This window comes from Eupeodes corollae, chromosome 2, assembly GCF_945859685.1.
Source record: "Eupeodes corollae chromosome 2, idEupCoro1.1, whole genome shotgun sequence".
Lineage (NCBI taxonomy): Eukaryota > Metazoa > Arthropoda > Insecta > Diptera > Syrphidae > Eupeodes > Eupeodes corollae.
Genome location: NC_079148.1, coordinates 86594418 through 86616520, shown reverse-complemented (window position 1 = coordinate 86616520; position 22103 = coordinate 86594418). Strand labels below are relative to the sequence as shown.

Below are 22103 nucleotides of genomic sequence, written 5' to 3'. Positions count from 1 at the left end.
CTTTATACTTTCCTTTGAGCTTTTATCACGTTGTTTAATATTTTTTTTATCGCTAACCGTGTACCGTTGCAAAGACGTGGTTGGTTGATATTTCGCAACACTATAACTATTGATCCAACTTTTAATTGAAGATTGTGAGGTGGCAATCCTGGAAAATCCAGCAAGATAGTCGACTATCTTGGTTAGTAGCCAAACCATCTGATTTATGTATCCTCGGTTCGTCTGTAATTGAATTTTGAAATTCAATTAATTTTCATCAATGTTTTTTGTAGCCTATATAGCTCGTTTGCTCAACCAACCATGGTGTCTGTAATTTTGAGAAACGTCTGAAAACACATTCTGAATCCAAAAACTTTGAGGAAAGTTAATGCAGCCAGTGAACATATCAATAGGAAATTTTCCTTTACCAATGTCAATGAGTTGTTTAGAGAATGTTTTTCCAGATTGGTCATTTTGCAACTCGGCACGCATATTCTTGCTTTAATGAAGTACTTTGACATCTTTTCACGGATTGGAGGACTTTGGGCATGCATTGATTTCATCAGCTGGCGTTAATCGTAAAATCACTAGCAAAGTTTGACGAAAATCCGCTGGTAATAAAATCCTTGCACCACCAAATATGTTATTATTGCTTCGTAAATCTTTTAAGGTTCTGTCTGCAGCCTCAAATGATTTTGTATGTGCCATCATACATTCATCCCAAACAATCAATTTACACTGCTGCAAAACCTTTGCCATTACAAAGTTTCAGTACTTTGCATATTCAATGGCAATTTAAGTGCTGAATGGGCTGTTCCACAACCTTCAAGCAAAGTTGCTGCGATTCTCGACGAAGCGAGTGCAAGCACAATTTTTATATATACTTTGAGCAAATTGTTGCTAATATTAATGAAATCATAAAAGTTTTTCCTGTACCACCAGGTGCATCTAAGAAGTAAATCCGTCCAGTTTCACCATTTGTTACTTTTATAAGAGTATCAAATACATACTTCTGTTGTTCATTCAACAGTGAAAGATAAGTTTGGATTAATTATTTCAAAGTGTTATTGGTCATACAGTTTTTCTCGAACCCACTCTTCGTTAAAAGCATCAGGGCGCGGTCAGGCCTAATCGAATTAATAGTTTGTTTGATATTATCAAGCACATGTCCTCAATTGAAATCAATGCTTTATTGTAAATTTCCTCACTGATTTGATTTGTATATTTGGATTTCCCATTCTATTTATAAAAAAATTGTATTTTAGTTGCAAACACTATAAAATAAATAAGAAATTGGGTATAAATGTATGGATTGTCAGTGATCAAACTTAAATAATATTTGATCTTAAAAATTATATATTTATTTGTAACTAATATCTATGAATAAACATCTTAACTTAGGTAGTAGAAAATTTTGTTCGCTAAAATAATTATGAATAACTGCTGTACTACAAACCTTGCACGTTGGCACGAAATTTTCCCGAACTACCTTTGTTGGCCCAAATGAAGTCATTTGAAATCAATTGTTATAGTGTTGGATGTGTGTCAAAAAGTGTATGGAATCTGTTCCTAATCCGGAAACCAATGAGTACAATGGCTCTGAGGGTGGATCCAATAGAGTCAATTTGACTTTACCATTTGGGCAACACAATCCATTAGCATTGGTAGTTACTGTAGTCAATTGACACATCGTAACTGAAAGAAGCTCGATTCAAACTTGAGCGATCATTAGTTGAATGTTGCGCTTCACACGTTTGTAATATCGGAATTCTTTCTCGTTCAATTTGGTCTTCACGTTCTTGTGCAGTACGATTAGTTAGGTAATTAGCTTGTTTTGTAGCAGTTTTGGCTCTTCTACCTAAATTGCTTCGTCTTATAGGAGGCATATCAAATATAAATTATTTTACCACTTAACACTAACTAAACAACCACTAACACAAACACTCTGCACAAAACACGATATACGAATTTGTTTCAGCCGTTTATCAGTTGACAAAAGTGGACTCTGAACGATCAAATGAAGCTGACCGTCAACCCGGGATCTCTATATGTGTTCTTTTCTATACAAAAGATAGATTCGATCCTGGTTGATGCGTTAACTAATTAACGGTAGCGAAATATGCGAAAATGACAAGTCTTTATAGCGAGCGACGTTTAAAAGAAAAAGACAGTGATTTCCCAGTAGGGTTTAATACAAGAAGGAGCTTTTATTTCATTTATAAGCTTGTATTTATACACACATTTTTTTTAGTAGTTCAAGAGAGAAGTTACGTTAAATTTAAAAATACAATTTTTAGGGCGAATTCAAATGTAAAAATTATGGCGATTGGTATAATTTAGGCGCTTAATTTGAATGAAAATAAAAGCAAGTTTATAGTAATTGAATGGTTTAGGTACAAATACAAATTAAGATAGTTATTAATAGTAAATATTTTTTGATGATTTGATTGGCTCCAACATTCCGCCTCCTTTGAAAGGACTTCCTTTTAAGACGGTATCGCTGCTAGTTTTCGAATTGGCCTTCGAAACTCTCCTCGTGACGTTTTAACATCGGCTACACGTACATGACCATCAGGACCCTTGATTAGTTTTACGACTTTTCCCATAAGCCACTTTTGGGGTGGCAAGTTATCTTCATGGATTATGACGAGACTACCAATTTCGAGGTTTGGAGTTGAAGTTGTCCATTTGGCACGATTTTGGAGTTCTAGGACGTATTCCGATGACCACCGCTTCCAGAAGTGGGTTTTTACGGCATTGATTCGACGCCACCTTTCCAGATGGCTTATGTCAGACACTTCGTGACTTGGTTCCGGAATCGCTCTGAGAGAAGACCCAACTAGGAAATGAGCTGGCGTTAACGCTTCCAGATCGTTGGGATCAGGAGACATTGGAGTAATTGGCCTGGAGTTCATTATGGCCTCGATCTCTACCAGTGTCGTTGTCAGCTCTTCAAAGTTCAGTTTTGCACCGCCGAGACTGCGATAAAGATGGCCTTTTGCTGTTTTTACGGCCGCTTCCCAAATTCCACCGAAATTAGGTGCCCTGGGGGGTATAAAATGAAAGTTTATGGAAGCATTAGAACAGAAATTTATAATATTTTCTTGAATAGAACGTTTGAACAACATATCGCGCAGTTCTTTTAATTTTGACTGCGCGCCAACAAAATTTGTGGCATTGTCACAATGAATGGTTTTAGGGAGACCTCTACGACCTATCATCCTTTTTAAGGCAGCTATAAAGGCATCCGCTGAAAGGTCAGACACAGCTTCTAAATGGACTGCTTTTGACGAAAAACAAACAAAGACCACATATGTTTTGTATGGCACCTTGCCACGAATTTTGTAATAAGTGTATATTGGACCACAAAAGTCCACCCCGCAACATAAAAATGGGCGAGATTGGGTTAATCTAGCTGCAGGCAAATCTCCCATTACCTGCTCGAATAGTTTTGGCCTGTACCTGGCACAGTGTGGGCACTTTCGGACGACCCATCGTGCTACCTCACGAACATTAACAATCCAAAAGGTTTGTCTCGACAAAGCAACAAGAGCCTTTGGACCAGCATGGTAATTTAAGTGATGAAGATGTCTGACGAGAGTTTTGGTGAAATTGCAATCCTTTGGCAGTAAAAGTGGATGTTTGCTTTCCTCTGGGATATTCGCATGCTTTAATCGGCCTCCGACTCTTAACAAACGAATCCCCCTTAACTCTTCATCCTCGATGAACGGACTTAAGGATTTAATAGAACCTTTTAGTGATTTTTTTTGCATTGATTGCTGCAATTTCTTGCGAAAAATACTTCTTTTGTATTAAATAAACGATAATTTTAAGCGAGTTTTCTAGCTCGTAAGCTGTCAGGTATTCACTTGGAAATGGCATTCTCCATACTCGAAGATTGAGATATCTATTGACGTATGCGAAGATTCGTATAAGTTTTGTATACGAGCTTACTCTTTCTATCAGGTCGAGATAATAGTTTGGTTTGAGCTGTTGACAGCTCAGCGCTGTTTTTCTTTTCTCTAATGAAACTTCTTCTGGAGAAAGAACGATTTCTGCTGTGGATGGCCATTCTTCTTCTGCTTTGGCCAGAAATGTTGGACCCTCAATCCAAATGGAATTTCTTATTTCATCTACCGTGCATCCTCGCGAAACTACATCTGCAGGATTGTCGTGTGTTGGAACATGTCTCCAAACCACCTCTTTTGTCGTATCCTGGATTTCCGCTACTCGATTTCCAACAAACGTGTTTAATTTCGACGAATGGGTAGAAATCCAATGCAACACGATTGTCGAATCAGTCCAAAAGTACGCCTTCGAGTAGTTTGTATCCATTATTTTTTGAATTTTGACCCAGAGTTTCGATAAAAGGTGTGCTGCACAAAGTTCAAGTCTGGGAAGTTGTTTCTTTTTTGCGGGTGCAACTCGAGATTTTGCGACTAACAGCTTCACATTTACTGACCCGTAGGAATCTAAACTTCGCAAATATATACAACACCCATAAGCCTTCATTGACGCGTCTGCAAAACCATGGACTTCACAACTTATTTTGTTTTCAAAAAAAACATATCGAGGAACATTCAAATTTTGTAGTGAGTGAAGATCATTGATGAATTGACGCCATTCTGCTTCGATTGCTTCTGGAATGGAGTCATCCCAATCCAGCTTTTCTATCCAAAGCTGCTGGAGAACTATCTTTGCTCGAATGATGATGGGACTAAGCAAACCCATTGGATCAAAAAGTAAAGACGCAAGTGAGAGAATCGATCTTTTAGTATACCTCGTATATGTTTGGTTCGGTTTGTACGAAAAACTGAACTGATCAGTACTAGGATTCCAAGCTATACCTAAAGTACTTGTAAGGTTTGATTCGGTAAGCTTAAATTCTTTTCTTGTAGCTTCTTGAATCAAGGAACAATGATTGCTGTTCCATTTTGACAGCTCTAATCCAGCAGAATTCAAGATGGCGACTACTTCGTTCCTTTTGCGAGTTAACGTTTCTAAATCGTCTGCCCCAGTTAGCATATCGTCCACATAAAAGTCTGTTCTAAGACATGAAGCACCTAAACTGAAGCGATCTTGGTTGGTATCTGCCAAGAATTTCAAACAACGAATTGCCAGGAACGGAGCCGATGAAGTACCATATGTGATGGTGTTTAATTGGTATGTTTTTATAGGAGTTTGTGGATTTTCTCTCCACAAAATGTATTGCAAACTTCTATGCGATGGATGAACCAAGACTTGTCGATACATTTTGACTATGTCTGCAGTCAAGGCATATCTGTATAATCGAAAACGAAGTAATGTGATGAGAAGTTCATCCTGTATTGTAGGACCGACCATGAGGATTCCGTTTAAGGAAATTTGCGAAGAAGTGCGACAAGACGCGTCGAAAACTACGCGTAATTTTGTAGACACGCTATCAGGACGTACTACACATTGATGTGGCAAATAATAATGAGTTTGTTCAAGATTTGGATTGGATACCAGCGACATATGACCTAAAGACTCATATTCTTTCATGAAGTCGACATATTGTGTTTTCAAAGCTGTATTTTTAGATAATCTGCGCTCAAGAGATAAAAACCTTCGAAATGCGATGTCATAAGAAGCTCCAAGACAAGAAGGATCTTTCTTCAAAGGCAGTTGAACCATAAGACGACCACTTGGAAGAACCTCCACAGTATTTCTGAAATGATATTCACATTCAGTTTGCTCCTCAGACCATTTGCATTTAAGATCCTGAATCTCTTCTAGTTCAAAGAATTTTTCAACGTATCTATGAAGTGAATCTTCTTTTGAATTGATGAAGCATGATTTTCTCTTGTTGTTGAGTTCTGTCCTGTATCTTCCCGATACAATCCATCCTAGAGCTGTTTTTTGCAATGACGGCAGTCCGTTGCCCAGTTTAACTTGACCTGATTCGAGTAATTCAAAAAATGCTTCTGCCCCTAACAACAAATCTATTTGACCAGGTTGATTAAAACTCTCATCGGCAAGCTTTGAGTTCAGCGGAAGATTCCAATTGCTAACATTAAGCGCTGCTTCAGGCTGATATCCAGTGATTGATGGGGCGACTAAAAATTCAAGAGTTATTTCAAAATTGGAATATCTTGAGCGAATTGTAGTTTGTGTTTGATGTTTTGTTTTTGTTTCTGTTGTACCAATTCCTATGATGTCCACTACCTTTTTGTCCTTTTGTAGTCCAAGTGAGTTAGCGAATTTCTCATTTATAAAATTTACCTGAGAACCTGAATCAAGTAGAGTCCTACCCAACTGAAAACCTCCTGATGCATCTTTTACGAGAACTAAAGCAGTTGCCAGTATGACTTGCCCTTCAGGAATACGCTCCCTTTCCAGTGCCGAGTGCACTGCAGCTGACGAAGTTGGCTGAGGTGTGTGTTGTTGAGCATCAGTACCAACAATAACAGGATCTGTTTTATTTCTATGTAAAAGACTATGATGTGGTTGTTTACAAACTTGACACTTAAAATGCGATGGACATCTAGAAACATTATGCCCTTTAACTAAGCAATTCAAACATAGACCTAATTTTTTGGATTTCCAAAAGCGATCCATGACCGACAGCTCGAGAAAAGTTTTACAACTTGTAATCGAATGGGTCTTGTCTCCGCAATGAGTGCAGGATCGTTGGCTAACAGCTAGCGAAGTTTGAGGTCGATGATGGTTCACGAAAGTTGGCCTTGATTTGATGGCTGGTTTTAAAGTTGAATCCGAACGACTTTGTTTACTATCTCTAGCCTCCAGGAACTGACACCGTTTGTTGAGCACGCTTGCACATTCCTTCCATTCAGGCAACTTCCTGTAGTCAAGTTGCTCATCCCATTTAGACTGTGTGTCTTGGTCCACCTTTGATATGGCAATGTGGATTATAATTGCATTGCATATATTTTCGTATGAACCTATCGAAAGCAAGGAACTGAATAGTGCAGAAATATCGTCCACTAAACTCCGTAACGAAACTGAAGAAGCCTTTGAAACCTTTGGTAATTCAATAAGTTGCGAAATGTATTCTAAGAAGATCAGACAGTCATTATCATAACGATCCTTTAAACTTTGAAGCGCTTTCGAATAATTATCTTCTGTAACTTGATAGGCCTTAACCGTACCAAGAGCTTGATCGGTCAGACACGACAACAAATAATTAAATTTCTCAATTTTTGTTAAACTTGAATCGTTTTCTACAAGATTGTTAAAAGAATTTATAAAGTTCTTGTAATCCGAATATTTCCCACTGAACCTTGGTAAACGTTGTTTCGGAAGATGGCTAGTTGAATGTGGAATACCTAAAGTCATATCTGCAACACTACTCCGCCTATTTGTTCCCAAAAGTGAAAGAATTTTTGTTTTTGCTGTGATATATAAATCTTCTATTTCGCCTCTGCTAGTGTCATTAGGAACTAAAACTTCAATTTTTGTTTGATAAACCAAAATTTGTTTGAAATAGGATTCTAAAATCCCAAGGCGGCACTCCAGTTCAGTTGCAGTTAAGACGTTTGAACTGGATTCCACGATATTTTTAATACGGGTAATGCTTCCCCTGGTCGAAGCACGTTGTTGTTTCAATTCATCGAGAGTTGGTTCAGTCATTTTAAAATATAACTATTTCTCGAAGAGCGACAGTAGAAATTAAAACGATTTAATTTTAAATGAAAATCAATTAAATTCGTTCTTCCCTATTAAAAAACACTAGCTGGCAACCCTGCTCAAGATTAGTTTCTCCCAACAAAATCTGTCTGAACAACTTAAATCCCGTCGCGAATCAACTTCAAAAGATTGATTGCGGAAGTTAAAAATATTTTCGTTGAGTTATAGCAAGTAGCGAATTTATTTTAAAATAAACGTTAAGTTCAAGCGAATCAAATTTTATTGCAATCAGCGACAAAAATCCAATTTGACCAAAAGCACTTTCAGTGCATTGATCATGCAGCAAGATCTCCCGCGACGACGACGACGTTGACGATGTTGACAACCAAGTTCAATGGGTGATGATGTGTGGGCGAAATGAGGATCGATGCACTGAGAGCAAGTTGTAATCGAATAAGGTGTGTATACTATGGACCGAAATTGTGGATGAAAGCTTATGACTGGTGCAGCAGGTAAGCGCGAATTTAAGATCGAATGGAGCGAAACGACGATAAATGAATGGTGTGGTGGTGGGTATGCGGCGATTAAAAAGAATTTTGAATTTCGAAAGTGAGAGAAAGCTTATCCACTTTAAAATTATGTTGTGGATCGTGTATATCTCTTGTGGATTATATCAAGTTTAATCCAATGAAAGCACTAACGATTGTGCAGCAAAATTACGAAATTAAAAGACTATTTGATGTTAAATGATTTGTAGATTTAATTTTGAATTTGTATTTTAAATAAATTTGCGATATGTTGTTCGATAAATATGTATGTTAAATAATATATGTTTAAATATGTAGGTATTTAGTTTAAATATAAGCAATTTTTCTGTCCTTTTTATATCGAAGGTGCGTTTTTGTTTTAATTAGTTTATGATAGACGTTATATGTGTTTGATTTTTAGATTTTTGTCAAGCAGCAACGCACATTAGAATAAAATTGGACAAACGTACCTTGGTGGAAGATGTAATACTTATCTTCCACAATTTTTTTTTTAGCTTCTCTTATGGTTTCTTCCTTCTTGGGATCTTGCTTTGATTTTTCCTGGACTTTGCTTCTCGTTTGTCCTTGCAATTTTCACCTGCACCATGCACTCACGAAACCGAAACCGAAACCGAAGCGCGACGATAAAATGTTCAATGTCTTTTTATATGTATAGTTTTTAATGAAGTTTATAGTTTTTTAACACTCTTTTGTCTTTTGTCTATATACATATATATATAAATGGACGATTTTTCAAATGACACTAGTATAATGTCTTATACTGTTTTTTACGTGGATTTCGACTTTTTAACACGTTGGGCGCCAAAAAATGAACGATCAAATGAAGCTGACCGTCAACCCGGGATCTCTATATGTGTTCTTTTCTATACAAAAGATAGATTCGATCCTGGTTGATGCGTTAACTAATTAACGGTAGCGAAATATGCGAAAATGACAAGTCTTTATAGCGAGCGACGTTTAAAAGAAAAAGACAGTGATTTCCCAGTAGGGTTTAATACAAGAAGGAGCTTTTATTTCATTTATAAGCTTGTATTTATACACACATTTTTTTTAGTAGTTCAAGAGAGAAGTTACGTTAAATTTAAAAATACAATTTTTAGGGCGAATTCAAATGTAAAAATTATGGCGATTGGTATAATTTAGGCGCTTAATTTGAATGAAAATAAAAGCAAGTTTATAGTAATTGAATGGTTTAGGTACAAATACAAATTAAGATAGTTATTAATAGTAAATATTTTTTGATGATTTGATTGGCTCCAACAGACTCAGTATATAAGGTAAAGAAAATCCAAGAAAAACAACAGCAAATCGAAATCAAAACCTTTGTCTTTTTTTTTCCTTTTTTTTAATTTGATATGACTTGAAGTCAAATTCTTTAAGCCGACTACGTTTTAGAAAATATGTGTATGGCAAAAAAAGAAAAGGGCTGTTTTTATTGGAATTTTTCTCGCCGTAAAAGCCATCCTTGAACTTCAACAAACATTTAAAAAAAGAATTGGCCAAATTGGTCCAGGCATTGTTGAGTTATGCGGTAACCAACACATTTTGCAATTAATTTTTATATAAAAGAATATAAAAAAACCTATTCTCAGACCTACCGAATGTATATACAAAATTTCATTGAAATTGGTTAAGCCGTTTCGGAGGAGTATGGCAACTAACACTGTGACAGGACAATTTTATATATTAGATAAATAGTTTAAAATTATAGGGGGTGTCATATCTAGATGGAGGGCACGACCCCTACTTCCCACCCTACTACTAGATCCGCCATTGACATTATTACCGAAACAAAATTTATATTTAATAGGAAATTAAAACCAAATCACAAGTTTGCTCTGGTAGAAATAATGGCATTTGCAAAAATTTAGATCACTTAAGACTGGGACAAAGACATCAAATGCATACAATGTCTATATAGTATTTTTTTTAAACAAAAACCCAAACGAAGTTCACGTCATTACCACTAACCGTGCATTTACTGTTGTAATGAGCCAGGGTATTTCCTTAAATCTTTGATAACTCATAATTGTAGGTAAGTACTAGGTATATATAATTATAACTTACAGAATACAATTTTTCTCAATATTTGTTCTTAAAATACTTTTTTCACAAAAATATTTGTGTTAATTTTTAAAACCAACAATTTTAGAAGTTACTCATCTCATTAAAAAATGCATCATCCTTAAAAAAATGTTGAAATTTCCTCGAATCATAAGGTAATAGTTAGGTTTATTATCTCTTTAAATCTGTCCAAAACTAAATATCCTTCTAAACGTTTTATATTATAGAATGTTTTAATATTTTCGAAACCCTCTTTTCAAGAGAATTACGTATTATTAATCATTACATTTATTCGTCTTTCTATGAATTTAAACTACTTTACTAAAATACAAAAACAAAGCAAAAATACCATATTTCTATTCATATCCGCTTTATATTTTTAACTTCCCATAGGAAGTTATTGTAATGAGTCCGATTTGTCAAATTGAAATTTTGACATTTCTCGACGTTTCAAGGTCCCTAGAGTAGAAATAAAAGATTTTTATAAAGATGTCTGTACGTACGTTCGTACGTCATAACGTCCGTACGTTCGAGACGTTTTTTCGTCGTCCATAGCTCAAGAACCAGTAGACTTCATCGACTTCAAATAAAGTTTGTTATACAGATAATATAGCAGAAAGATGCAAGAAAATTGCGTTGGTGGTAGCAGTTTAAAAAAAAGGTGAACATTTTGGTTAAACCTTAATATCTTAAGAACCAAAAACAAGGGGACTTGAATTAAATTCTATATAATATATTGTTACGTGATACCAAACAAGTATATTTCTAAAAAAAACCAATTAACGATTTTTTTTATAAATCAAAAAAACTGAACATAATATTAGTCACCTCGAAAATTTTTTGAACAAAAATTAATTTTATATCCAAAACAATTTTGTGCAACGAAAAATAACGTTTTTAACATATGGCAACATTTTGAGAAAAATCGAATTGACAGTTTTTTTTACAAAAACTGAAAACTTAAAAAAACATTATTTAAAGTTGGTTAAAATAGATTCTCGACTCAAATATCTTTTCAGTTATTTTAGATTATGGATTACAACTAATTGTATCTTATAAGAAATATTGTTTTTAACATACGTTTACATTTTGAGAAAAATCAAATTGACAGTTTTTTTTACAAAAAATAAAAACCTAAAAAAAATGTAGAAAAGTTAGTAAAAATTTATTTTCGACTCAAATAACTTTTCAAAACTTTGAGACATTTTTCTTTAAACTAATTTTATTTTTTTTTTTCAAAATATTGTTGTCGAAATTGAGTAATTTTCAAAAAAAATTGAATTGACAGTTTTCTTACGAAAAATTAAAAAATAAACTTAAATATCTTTTCAAAACTTTGAGATTTTGGCTTGAATCTAATTTTATCTTATGAAAAATATTGTTTTGAACATTCGATAAAATTTTTTGAAAAATCGAAAGTTTTTTAACAAAAAATAAAAACCTAAAAGAAGCATTTCTTACAAAATGATTTTCGACTCAAAATTTTTACAAAAATTAAAAATATTGGCTTCAAACTTATTATACCTCACATAAAATATTTTGTTCGACATTCAGTGAATTTTTGATAAAAATCCAACAGTCCGTTTTTCATAAAAAATAAAATCTACAGAAAACAGTACGAAAATTTGGTAAAAATGATGTTCGGTTCTCGATATCACGTGAATAATGGAAGAAATTGAATTCAAATTAATTTCATTCATCCAATTTTTATTTGTTTATAAAGGGAAATAAAAACTTTTAAGAAATGCTACTAAATTTGGTAAAAATTGGTTAATGACTAAAAAATCTCGTTAAAAAATACTTTTTGAAATCAAACTAAATATTGTTTTTAACTTTAAAATTTTTTAGAATAATTCAATTGACAACTTTTTAAACAAATCACGAAAACCTACAAATCTTTTAAAAAAGATAAATCGACAAACTCAGCCTCTTTTATAAATAGCGCACACTAAAAGAGTTTTTTACACCAAAATAATGGTAAAAAAGTGCAAAGCATGAAACTTTACGACCATGTTCTTTGAATACTGTTGAAGAAGCTTAAATATGTTACTTGAGTACCAGTTCAAAGATGGGAGTTATATTTAAGTTTCGGACGTATAGGTTTTGTAATTTCTACCCAAATCAGACGGAGGGAAGAATTTCGTGCATCGTCTCAAAAAACCAAGAAATCTTGCAGCACAAGCCGAGGATATCGAGATGTTCAGTTTCGTTGATGCAAGTGGCAAAGAGTGTATATCTCGTTTTAACGATATAAGACCGCATTGGGTTTTCGAAGCATTACGTTCCACACGATTCCTTATTTCCTATTGTACAATGCTGTGAAGGTCGGAATTTTATGAGCTTATTATGTTCTGTCATTGCAGTTCCACATCCGAAAAGGAGGGTTGTGAATCTGGGAACGTATATGAATGGCTAAGAATTATATCGTCAGCAATGTATTGGATTGGAAGTTGCAGACAGAAGATCATTTATAAAAGTGGTCGGTCGGAGACAAAACGCAACCCTGGGGCACACCAGCATTTATATTATGGGTCTCTGACTTAAATTCCGCCAACACAACTTGTTTTTAACGGCTCTAAAGAAAATTTGCAATCCAACGAAGAAGATATTCGTCGGTACCAAAAGAACGAATTTTCGATAAGAGAGCAATAGTTCAAATGCCTTTGAAATATTGTAGCTACGTTGTTATATGAACTATAACTAAACGTATGTATTATATATATACCCACATATTTTTCTTCTTCATAAAGATCTGCGCGCAAAAATGGCATTGTATATGAAAACCATTTTTTAAATACAAAGATCGTATACAAGTAGATTGACCCTTATAACTGGAAATAAGAAGAAAAATCGGTATTAGGTCCTTAACAGCTGATGTAAGCATGCGAAGAATTTCTTTCATCCCTTTATAAGACACAATATTAAGCCATTTTAGTTTACTTCTCCTCCGTCGCTCTGCTGGCTGTTTATGGGAATGAAAATAAAATGTTTCCTCTCGCTCCCTTCAATATCTCCACTTGGCAACATTATCGCCAATAATTCGAAATGTGGTCGCATATTATATAGTTCGATAGACGTTCATACAGTTTTTTTTACAAAAAAAAGTGTCCTGCTAACTTTATATATAACAATACAGTTTTTAGGAAAGCCATAAGACCGGAAAAGTTTTGGTTTAAACGGATACAAAAAAAACGAATAAAAAGCGGCGGTTGCATGTTCAAAATAAATTTTTTGAATTAAAACAAAAGTATCCGTGAGTACAAAGTGAAAAGTTTTATTCGCGATAATGACTTTTAGGAAAATCATAAGAGCGGAAAATTTTTGACTTTCACGGCAACAAAACGGATAAGAAACGCCAATCACTGATAAACCAAAATACATAATTTCAAAAGTTTTATGCTCCTGGATATTATGTTTTTATAGTGCTGTTTTCTCAATAGAACTACACATTGTACATACGTTGTTTTAACTAAAAACTTGGTCTCACATTGTTGGAAATCGAATTTTGATACTTTGTTACCACAAATTTTGCATAAAGGCAGTTCAGGAGTTATGAACAAATTATATCAGTGTTCTCTTAGAAAACATATCTTTGTTTTTAACTATTTCACATTGTTTCAAACAAATTCTGAATCTTTACACCCTCAACTAACATATACCTTCTTTGAACTCCTTAATTGAATGTTAAACATATAAAAATACACTTTTTATTTCAGCTTTCTGAATTGGAGCAGAGGGTCGTTGAGGCAGAGGAGCGAGCAGAAGAAGCAGAAGATAAGGTAAGAAAATAATCTATGCTCATGTACATTGTACAGTACATGCATGTAAGTTTATTATTTTTAGGCCAGATCAACGTGCCAATAAAGTTAAAACTAACCAACCATATACAGTTTTCATTTTTGATATGTTGTTAACGACAGTATAGGTATAATGTAGATTTCAAGAATATGTGGTTACTTCATCTCATTATGAGAGAAGATCTAACTAACGTTCTCAATTTGCTAATGTAAAATATGAATAGTGATAAGACTTAAACACAAGATTTTTAATAACATATTAATTTAATTCTTGTTTTTATTTTTGGTCTATAATTTTTTAGGTAGAAATGTTTTTTATTACTAAATGTCCTTACTATCCCAATAACAACAGTTAGAAACAATTTTTTTGAAATTCAATTTCTCGTTCATTCTCAACTATTCTACCATCAGTTGTTCATTTGTTATTATAATATTATTAACTTCCCATAAGAATTTATTGTAATCAGTATCATTTGTCGAATTGAAAATGTTGACATTTCAAAGTCCCTCGAACCTAAATAAAAGGTTTTTAGAGAGATGTCTGTGTATGTGTGTGTACGTTCTTACGTCCATTCTTTCGGGAACTTTTTTTGAAAATTTTGACATTTATCGACGTTTCAAGGTCCCCAGAATCAAAATAAAAGATTTTTATAAAGATGTCTGTGCGTGCGTGTGTACGTACGTTCGTACGTCCGTACGTTCGCGATGTTTTTTTCGTCCTCCATAGCTGAAGAACCAGAAGAGATATCGACTTAAAATAAATTTTGTTAAACAGATAATAAGGCAGAAATATGCAGACAGGGCTCTCAAGAAAATTGCGTGGGTGGTTTTTTTACCATAGCAGTTTAAAAAAAAGGTGAGCATTTTGGTTGACCCTAAATACATGAATTAAATTTTATATTATATATTGTAACGTGATACCAAACAAATATATTTTTGGAAAAAATCTAATTAACGGTTTTTTTATAAATCAACAAAAAACTGAACAAAAAAATTTTTCACCTCGAAAATTTTACGAATACAAAATGATTTTATCTCCAAACAATTTTATGCATCTGATAAAATTTTGAGAAAAATCGGATTGGCAGTTTTTTTTTCATAAAAAATAAAAACCTAAAAAAAACATTACTCAAAGTTGGTAAAAATTGAATTTCGACTCAAATATTTTTTCAAAAATTTGAGATTATGGCTTTCAACTAATTTAAACTTATAAGAAATATTGTTTTCAACATTTAGACCAATTTTGAGAAAATTTTTTTTATAAGAATCCAACATTCCGTTTCATAAAAGAATAAAATCTACAAAAAAAAGTAGCAAAATTTGGTAAAAACTGATGTTCGGTTCTTAATACCTCTCAATTTAATATCATTCATCCAATATGTAAAAATTTAAAAAATGCTACTAAAATTGGTAAAAATTTAATTTCGACTGAAAATCTATTTAACAAAACTGGATTTTCAAACTAAGCTATTTCTTCATATGAAAAATATTGTTGATAGTTTTAAAATTTCTAAGAATAATTCAACTGACAAAATTTTTAACCCAACACGAAAACCTACAAACTTTTAAGCAAGACAAATCGACAGACGGGATGAAAAGTTATCAGTGTGGGTCGCATCACAGCCTCTTTTTTAACTTTATTAAGAATCCCATTGAATTAAAAACTTATCTTATTGCATTAATGGATATCACTCCCTTATATTTTTAATTATTTCTTTTGTATGTATGAAAATAACATTTTTGATTTACTGCTTTAAACTTTCTTGCTTAATATGATACTTTTAACTGAGGACTGGACCAAGAATCAGAAATCCAGCCCTATTTCCATCGCTCAGCACAAATTCTTTAACTTTTAACCAAGAAACGATCCAGGAGGGTCATATGAGCCATAAGGCTTATACAGTTAAGTCGTAAGATTAAGATTTCATGATTTCATCTTAAGATTTGTTAGTAATTTAACGATATTTACCAAAAATCGGTGTGCTGTTTTTTAGAACTTGGAAAAAGTAATGCTTTAAATTATTTTCATAAGAAATTTTCTGACTGAAAGAGCAAATATTCAGGTTCTTAAGTATATAAACCTAAAATTCATTTTTTTATTTATATTATTTCAATATAAAAAATATTTGTGTATTGCTCCAGAGGGGTTCATATAGAACCGTTATCTTGTTTTTAAGTTTTCTCGAGAACTAATGAACCGATTTCAATATTTTTTCTCTTATGCAGCCCCAATAATATTTGATGACCAAAAATGTCATTGCCTTTATTTGTGGCGTTTACATTTTTGAAAACACACTTATTTACATTTTAAAATCATAAAATTCAGAAATTATTTTTAAACTTAAGGCCCAACTATAATAGGCATAAGCTAGCATATGCGCGCCTAAGTAAACATGCGAATACAAAGAATACGAGTAAACATAATGTAGTCTAGCTCCGTTTCGTTCAATTTTTCTCAGTTTCGTTAACTTAAGCACACTTAAGCAAGAGCGATCCCAGTCGCTCGCCGCATAAGTAAAATCTGATATTTAGATGGCGTTATGGCTATGCAGTAATTTCGCAACTTAAGTGAATTATCGTTGGGTTTTTGACATAAGCTTATGTTTGCTTATGCCTATTATAGTTGGGCCTTTACTCTTTGGATATAATGAACAAGTTCGTACAAACCAGTCGTGCAGTTTATTTTTTTTGACGCACATAAATAGTGTAAGACTTTCTTTGTGTTTTTTTTTAATTTCAAAATTAATTTTCTATGAAAGATAAAAACTTGTAAGATCTTAAAAAATTAAAGAAATCTACATTTTGTAGTGAATACACAAATGTCCCAAAATTAACGCTTGCATTAAACTAATAACAAAAGAGATTTGGCAGCGTGTAAGGACCAATCATTTTTCTCTCTACAATTTTTAAGTTTTGTCTTATTTATTTCAATACTATTTCTAAATTACAAAACCCCGCTGGAATATTGTATTTTGGCATTAAAAAACTCATCTTAATGTTAAATGTGTTAAATTAGAAAGCGTAGCGCAACAGTCCTTTGAGAACTAGGGCCTAGTGACTTGCAACTTTTAAGAGGAATGCCTCTGGTGGAATGAAGCCGCTCAAGCTTGCACTCTCAAAATACTCTTCGTTCTGATAAAACGCCCCGAAAATTAAATTGTTGGTCGAAGACATATGTAGGTCTTGCAATGTGACCATTAACGAGTTTTATCACGAAATCGTAAATTCTGTTGGAATATTAATGCACGTAAGAAGATTCGGCTGTTCGATATAAGCCAGTACAGCGTCGTAAACAAGACCATTTTCAATTAAGAATGTTGTGGTAAAAGTTACGTTGCCACTTTTGAAAACAAACTTTCTACTGTTAAGAATATCATAAAGTATATATAACAATGGTTTGCTTATGCCAAGCCTGCTCAGTTTTAGGTAAAGACCCTCTAACCATACGGTGTCAAAGGCCTTTTCCAAATCAAACAGAACAGCACCTGTGCATTGTTGTTTTGATTTATTCCATTTATCAGAAACGAGTTTAGACGCAGCATGAATTGTGTCATGACCTGCCTTGAACCCGAACTTTTTATCCGGAATTATTTTGTTGTCCGCAGCCAACTTAGCGCCCTATTGATGATCTCTTCGAAAACTTTGCTGATGATCGGATAAAGATCGAAGATTCGAGAGAGGATGAACCACAGCGGTCTTTAAATACTAATAATAATAATGGATGATATGCATTATTCGGTGCATTATTGAAGAGGGTGGTGTAAATGTCAATTGCCTCCATCGGTAAATGTCTTAGTACAACGTTACATATACCATCCACACCTGCTGACTTTTTTTTAATTGAGTTGAAGATGAGCTGAAGTTCAACCTTCGTCACTAACAAGGGACTTGGTTCCGTTTGGTCGGCGATTATGGTATTTGCCAAGGAATCGTTATTGAACCGCATGAAACCGCGTTTCTTAGATCGCCATTGTCTCATATCATTTCGAAAGTAAAAGTAATTAAGTAGGGCTCTGTTTTCCAGATCGTGGTTGGGGCGAATGCTTACACATTCGGGAAAGCAGCTTCCACTACCTCCACTTTTTCCTACGGATCTTCAATTATGTAAAAGTCATCATCAAAAATAGCTTCTTCTCGATATATTTCCGCTTTCCTGAGAACGTCTCTATTTTCTTCAGTTCTTTGGGGTTTCAGACACGGAAGGTCATTATTAAAAGATAATGTATTGACCAATGAATATATACTTATGTGTATTGGAAAACCTAATTTTTTCAATACACATAAGGAAGGTCATTATCGTTCTTTTTGCTGGTATCTTGTTGATTTAAGGGAACATACATACTAGGGTCGCTGGAATTAACTGACCGGATCTTACGGTCCCAGTACCTGTTAATTGATAACCTGTAGTTGTCCTTAATTAACAGATTGACATTTTTTATTGACGACTTCAGTGTCCTAACCTCCAAGTCGTGTGGGTCTGTAAGTCGTCTGTACAAGTTTTTGAGTCTTGTCAGTAAGCTACTCTTGTGCCTACGTAGTGCGTCAATAGTCGCGTTTCTGTAAGCGTCCATTTGGTCCCGTTCTTTTTACTTTAGTATTGTCCGTTCCATTGTTGGTTTTTTTGTTTCGTCCATCTGTTGTAAAAATTGGTCAATTTCTGTATTTGTCAGGTTTATGTTGTTTGGTGGGGCTAGTCACTGGAACGAAGTTCTCTCGCTAAGGTGTTGGCGAAACGAAGCAAGCGCATCGTACTGTAATTGTAAGAGTGCGTCGCAACGTATTCCTCCAACTCCACGCGTTCGTTTAGAATCTGCATTACGGCAGCCAGTCCATAGTGATCACTGACGTACTCGACTGTCTCTAAGCAGTTTTGAGGGTGATTACCCACTTTGTCTGTAACTGCGAGTCTGGTGTCTTACAGCAAGAGATCCATCAAGTCGCCGCTTCTTGGATACGATGGCTTTTCAGTAGCCAGCAGGTCGGCGCCATATAGTCCAACTCACTAAACATCTTGCCAAGGTACTAAATATAAATGGTAATTGAAAATGACAAACCTTTACAAATTGGCAAAGATTGATATCTGTGAGAGCAAGGTAATGCCTGAATCATGTTAGCTTCTAGCTTCCCAATCACCTTGATTCCCCCAAAACATGAATATTTTTTTAAAAACCATCGCAGAATGTTTGCATTTATTTATTTTTGTTGGCTTCTTTGCTTCTACCTTAAAAAGTACCTTCTACTTTATGAAATTTATCTTCTAATGCACATATAACCGCACACAAATGTATCTTCACAAAAACAAAAATAGCAAAGGAAAAACATTATCGATAAGGCACTTTCTTTGCAGTTTCACATCATCGAATTACGTCTGGTGTAATGACTTAAGTACATGCCTGTTATCGCCTCACAGAACTTCTTTTTTTAAAACACAGCATTATGTTCTTCAGACGCAGAACATCCATTCGAAATTAGAAAATATTAAACACGAAGTAGGTGCAAAACAAAATTGTGTACATTGTATATAACTCCAGTCTCCAATTTATGTACATACATTGTTTGGTGTTATTAAGACAAACGACAAAGAACCCTCTGTCCATTGAAAGAAATTGGTACCTTTTTAAAGCGCATGACCGACAAAAACGTGCATTGGTAACATTCACGGGGTTATTTTCCAGCCGTGTGTAACGTTTTTTGAATTAAATAGAGTTTGTTGAATGATTCTAAGGGTTGGTTGTAATGCTTTGAAATCAAGCATGCGCGCTCTGGAAATGGAAACAAAGCATGTGAAGTGGATCTTATGTGGATCGTTGTATTAAGAGTCGGAAAAAATAAGTTATAGGAAGGGGTTGATTTGGTACATTTCGAAAGTTGTTTTAACAACAAATTTTATCTAAATACCTCGCTTTTGCTTTTGCAGGGAAAACATAATCTACCGTATTCATATATTAATGTTGTGGAGTTGAATTAAAAACAATTCTCATAAAACACAACGATATCACATTATTATAACATTAACTGGATTTAAAGTCACTTCGAGTATGTAAAATGATTCTGTTTTTGTCTTTGGGTGCGATATAAGGAAATTCTTCCACCATCCACAAGATATTCGCCGCACTTCATTCTTGTAGCCCGCTGCTGTAGAAGGAACCAATTTTCCCTCGTGTGTATGGTGTAGTATAGCATATCCTTAAAGGCTTATTTGCAACAATTTAAAATTAAAATGAAAATGAAATTAAAGTGATTACATTATGTGTAAAGTGTTTAATTAAATCTTAATAAACTATCGAACATAAGTACACCAACAATGAAAAAGTTAAATTAAAATTAGAAGTGATTTTAAAAAACACTACAGTGTCTGTGGTTGTCGTGTATTTTTTAGTACGTATTGTTAAGTACACAATGAAAAGTCGAAAAACAAAAGGTTCATTATGTCTATAAGATGATTTGTAAGTAAGGCCTGTGGCGGCTTACCCTTGCAAAATGAAATGAAATTAAAACAAAACAAAAACAATTTTCCAAATAATGATTCGAATTAAATTGAATAATACTTTATATCTATCTATACATCCTTGTACACAAAGTATTTGTCAAAAGATATTATGTAGGTATGCCATCAGTTATCGCGACGCGTGCTAATCCTAAATTGCCTTCCTTGCGCATGTATCGATCCTATAGGAATCACAATGGTGGCGTTAACCCAAATGTTGAATGGCTCTTGTAGCAGTGGTAGAGTCGTTATAAATTTGCAAACGCAATTGCAATTGACAACTACTGTCAATGACAGCTGACATTGCTGTACCTATTGTTATGTTGTCATATTAATAACAATTTATGTATTTTAATGTGAAGTATAGAAAAGAACTAGATTTTTTTTGTATACAATACCACAGGAACTGCCAACGATTTTTGTTAATTTTGTATAAGGGTACCTATGAAATTTTAAACCATATATTTTTAACTCATAATTATTAAGTCAAAACCAAATGAATGGACGTTAAGTAATAATGAAGCGACAATACAAGCATTTTGTCTAACTCTACACTCAACGACATCTTTTGAATGGACAACTACAGGAAAAAGGTATGTTTATATACAAATAAATAATAAATATTTCAAGTTATATTACCACGCTTAAAAAAAATATTCAGTCAGCGACAACACTGTCTGTTATTGTGGTTGACAAACTTTCCTACATTTTTCCAAAGGTTTTCGATGACTTTGTTTACAATCTATCACTGATTTATCTCAGCTCTTTCAATTTTGTATATATTCTGATTTGAAAATTGAAGAGCCATGTTATTGTAAATAAATTGCAATGTTATTTATAAAGATTTTAATCAGAGCTAGCAATTTTGGGTTTTGTAAGCATTTGACAATATTTATTCAATTAATTATTATTTATCTAGTTTTATACTAATAAAATGCTTATCTATTGCTGGTATTATACAGTAAAATATATCTACTAAGCTAAGTCTAAAAAGCCTAAATTTAAATTTTCTGCGGTTTTTAAAGCGATATTGCTTACCACCTTTTCCTTATTCTTATCCTATTTTTATAGGATAAAATATGTTTTAAGTTTGTATCATAAGAATTAAGTTTAAATAAAAGTTTTCTTTTAAAGCATTATATGAAAAATATATTAAAATTCCTACGAAAAACTACCGTTCCTTTTAAAAAGGGTGAGATATTCTAGTTTAAAAACAAACATACAAAATAATAATATATACTCTTAAGCGAATTTAATTAAAATCAAATTTATAACAGTAAATTAATTTTTAGATTTATCCATCAGCCCGTTTTTTTTTAATGAAAATTATATCACTATACAATTTTTATATCGGAATCCGTTTGTCTTATTATTTTATTTTCAAATTATCAATTAATAGTCATTAAGACACAAAGATCTGTTAAGCATGGCTTGCCGTCTGACCGATTGACATTCTTCACTGACAGTTATGGCTGAAACACAAACACGCTTCAGCTTCTGCGTTACGGTGGGCCTGCTTCGAAGTTGCTTTGAATGACACTTCTAAAATGCACTTCTGTCATAAGCAGCTGTTGTTTTTTTTTTTCAAAATAGTAAATTTATCGCGGAGATAGCTTACAC

General features: G+C 33.6%; 2 protein-coding genes across 12 annotated transcripts in view; one reads left to right on the top strand and one right to left on the bottom strand.

Annotated features, from left to right (window-relative positions):
* LOC129948559 (uncharacterized protein CG43867) overlaps window positions 1-22103 on the top strand; it is an 89357-nt gene that overhangs the window by 50772 nt on the left and 16482 nt on the right. For 10 of the 11 annotated variants that reach the window (XM_056059646.1, XM_056059642.1, XM_056059644.1 and 7 more), the window contains one exon: window positions 13916-13978. In XM_056059646.1, the coding sequence (XP_055915621.1) occupies window positions 13916-13978 (63 nt within the window). Of the gene's footprint in view, window positions 1-13915; window positions 13979-19891; window positions 21077-22103 lie in introns of those variants that run through there. The other variant, XM_056059650.1, reaches the window with a different exon arrangement.
* Window positions 2246-8637, bottom strand: LOC129948560 (uncharacterized). The gene is made up of 2 exons (XM_056059652.1): window positions 8585-8637; window positions 2246-3024 (listed from the first exon to the last, which is right to left on the bottom strand). The coding sequence occupies exon 2, from the start codon at window positions 2892-2894 to the stop codon at window positions 2466-2468; it is 429 nt and encodes a 142-aa protein (XP_055915627.1). The 5' UTR covers window positions 2895-3024; window positions 8585-8637; the 3' UTR covers window positions 2246-2465.